The sequence below is a fragment of the Acomys russatus genome, chromosome 7 (assembly GCF_903995435.1).
Source record: "Acomys russatus chromosome 7, mAcoRus1.1, whole genome shotgun sequence".
Taxonomy (NCBI): Eukaryota; Metazoa; Chordata; class Mammalia; order Rodentia; family Muridae; genus Acomys; species Acomys russatus.
Window position 1 is genome coordinate 57,191,294 of NC_067143.1, and position 1,528 is coordinate 57,192,821.

At 39.9% G+C, this 1,528-nt stretch overlaps 1 protein-coding gene across 1 annotated transcript; it reads right to left on the reverse strand.

Annotated features, from left to right (window-relative positions):
• Positions 1-595: 595 nt before the first annotated feature.
• Positions 596-1,528, reverse strand: LOC127191834 (olfactory receptor 2D3-like). Its single transcript, XM_051149165.1, has one exon. It carries the CDS (start codon positions 1,526-1,528, stop codon positions 596-598), a length of 933 nt encoding a protein of 310 aa, XP_051005122.1.

Consider the following 1,528-nt stretch of genomic DNA (forward strand, 5'->3'; position numbering starts at 1 on the left):
ATTAAATGTTCTGTGTGATAAACATCAAACCTTGTTTCTACAGCAGCAGATCCACTATTAAGAGTTGACCTGACTATTTGAAAACTTTGCCTGTTTGTTTGGTTCTGAAAAAGCATCTTAATCCTTGCCTAACCTGTGACTATCATTCTCCACTGGGCTCCTGAGCACTTAGATTTTCAGTTTGTACCACTATGCCCAGTCATAGAAGTAGTTGATATATCTATGGATTAAAACTATGGTCACTGAGAATGGCTATGATAATGATAGGATAATATGAGGTTGGCAAGTTGCTTTACAATTTAGAGTTAAAGAAAATGTCCCTGGGAGGAAATGGGTTCACTCATGAAAGCTGCTATTTATAAAAATTTTGTCATTATTTTAAATTTATTTTATTTTATTTACTGTTAGTGGGAAACTTACCACAAATTAAATGAGACACACCCACAAATAAGAATCTTAGACAAGGCTGCAGAAACCTTCTTTGGTACACATGGATGACCTTTACCATCAGATACAGGTGCTTCCCAATCAAAAATATTTAAGACATTGATGGACATCACAGTAGCCTATACCCCTGATTAACTCCTATATGCTTCTATCTTATCTCTCTTTTAAGTAATTTCCTTAATGCCTCTTTCACATCCTTGTTCCTTAGGCTATAAATGAATGGGTTCATCATGGATGTTATGACTGAGTAGAACACTGAGATGACCTTATCCCCTTCATTCATTTTCTTTGAGTTTGGCTGCATGTAGGTAAATATTGTTGAGCCATAGAAGAAGATGACAACAATGAAATGGGAGCTGCAGGTAGAGAAGACCTTGAGCCTCCCCTCACCTGATTGTATTTGGAGCACAGTGGAGATAATATTCCAATAGGAGAAAAGGATGAGTGAAACAGGACCTAGAATAATTAATATACCCATTGCAAAGATGACCATCTCAGCTGTGTAGGTTTCTTCTGATGCCAGCTTCAAGAGGGCAGGAGGCTCACAGAAGTAATGATTGATTAGGTTTTGTCCCTGGTATGGCAAGCATAATGTAGTTGTGGTATCTACCACAGACACAAATATTCCAGTAGCCCAGGATCCTACAACTAGCAGGACGCAAACCCTATGTGTCATGATGGTGGAGTAGTGCAGGGGCTTGCAGACAGCTACGTAGCGGTCATAAGACATCACTGCTAGAAGAGAGCTTTCTGTACAGCCCATTATGAGGAAACAAAACATCTGCATTGAGCACCCAGCAAATGAAATGGTCTTTCTGACAACTAGAAAGTGGACCAGCATCTTGGGAACAATAGTTGTAGAGAAACAGAGGTCATTAAATGAGAGGTTTTTGAGAAAGAAGTACATTGGCGTATGAAGTCGAGAGTCGACATGAATGAGGAGCATGATGAGCAGGTTCCCAGACACAGTGAGCAGGTAGATGATGAAAAACACCACAAACAGCGAGATCTGAGTCCGAGGATCTGAAGAAAGGCCTAGCAAGATGAACTCAGTCAGAAAAGTGTGGTTTCCTTCACCCAT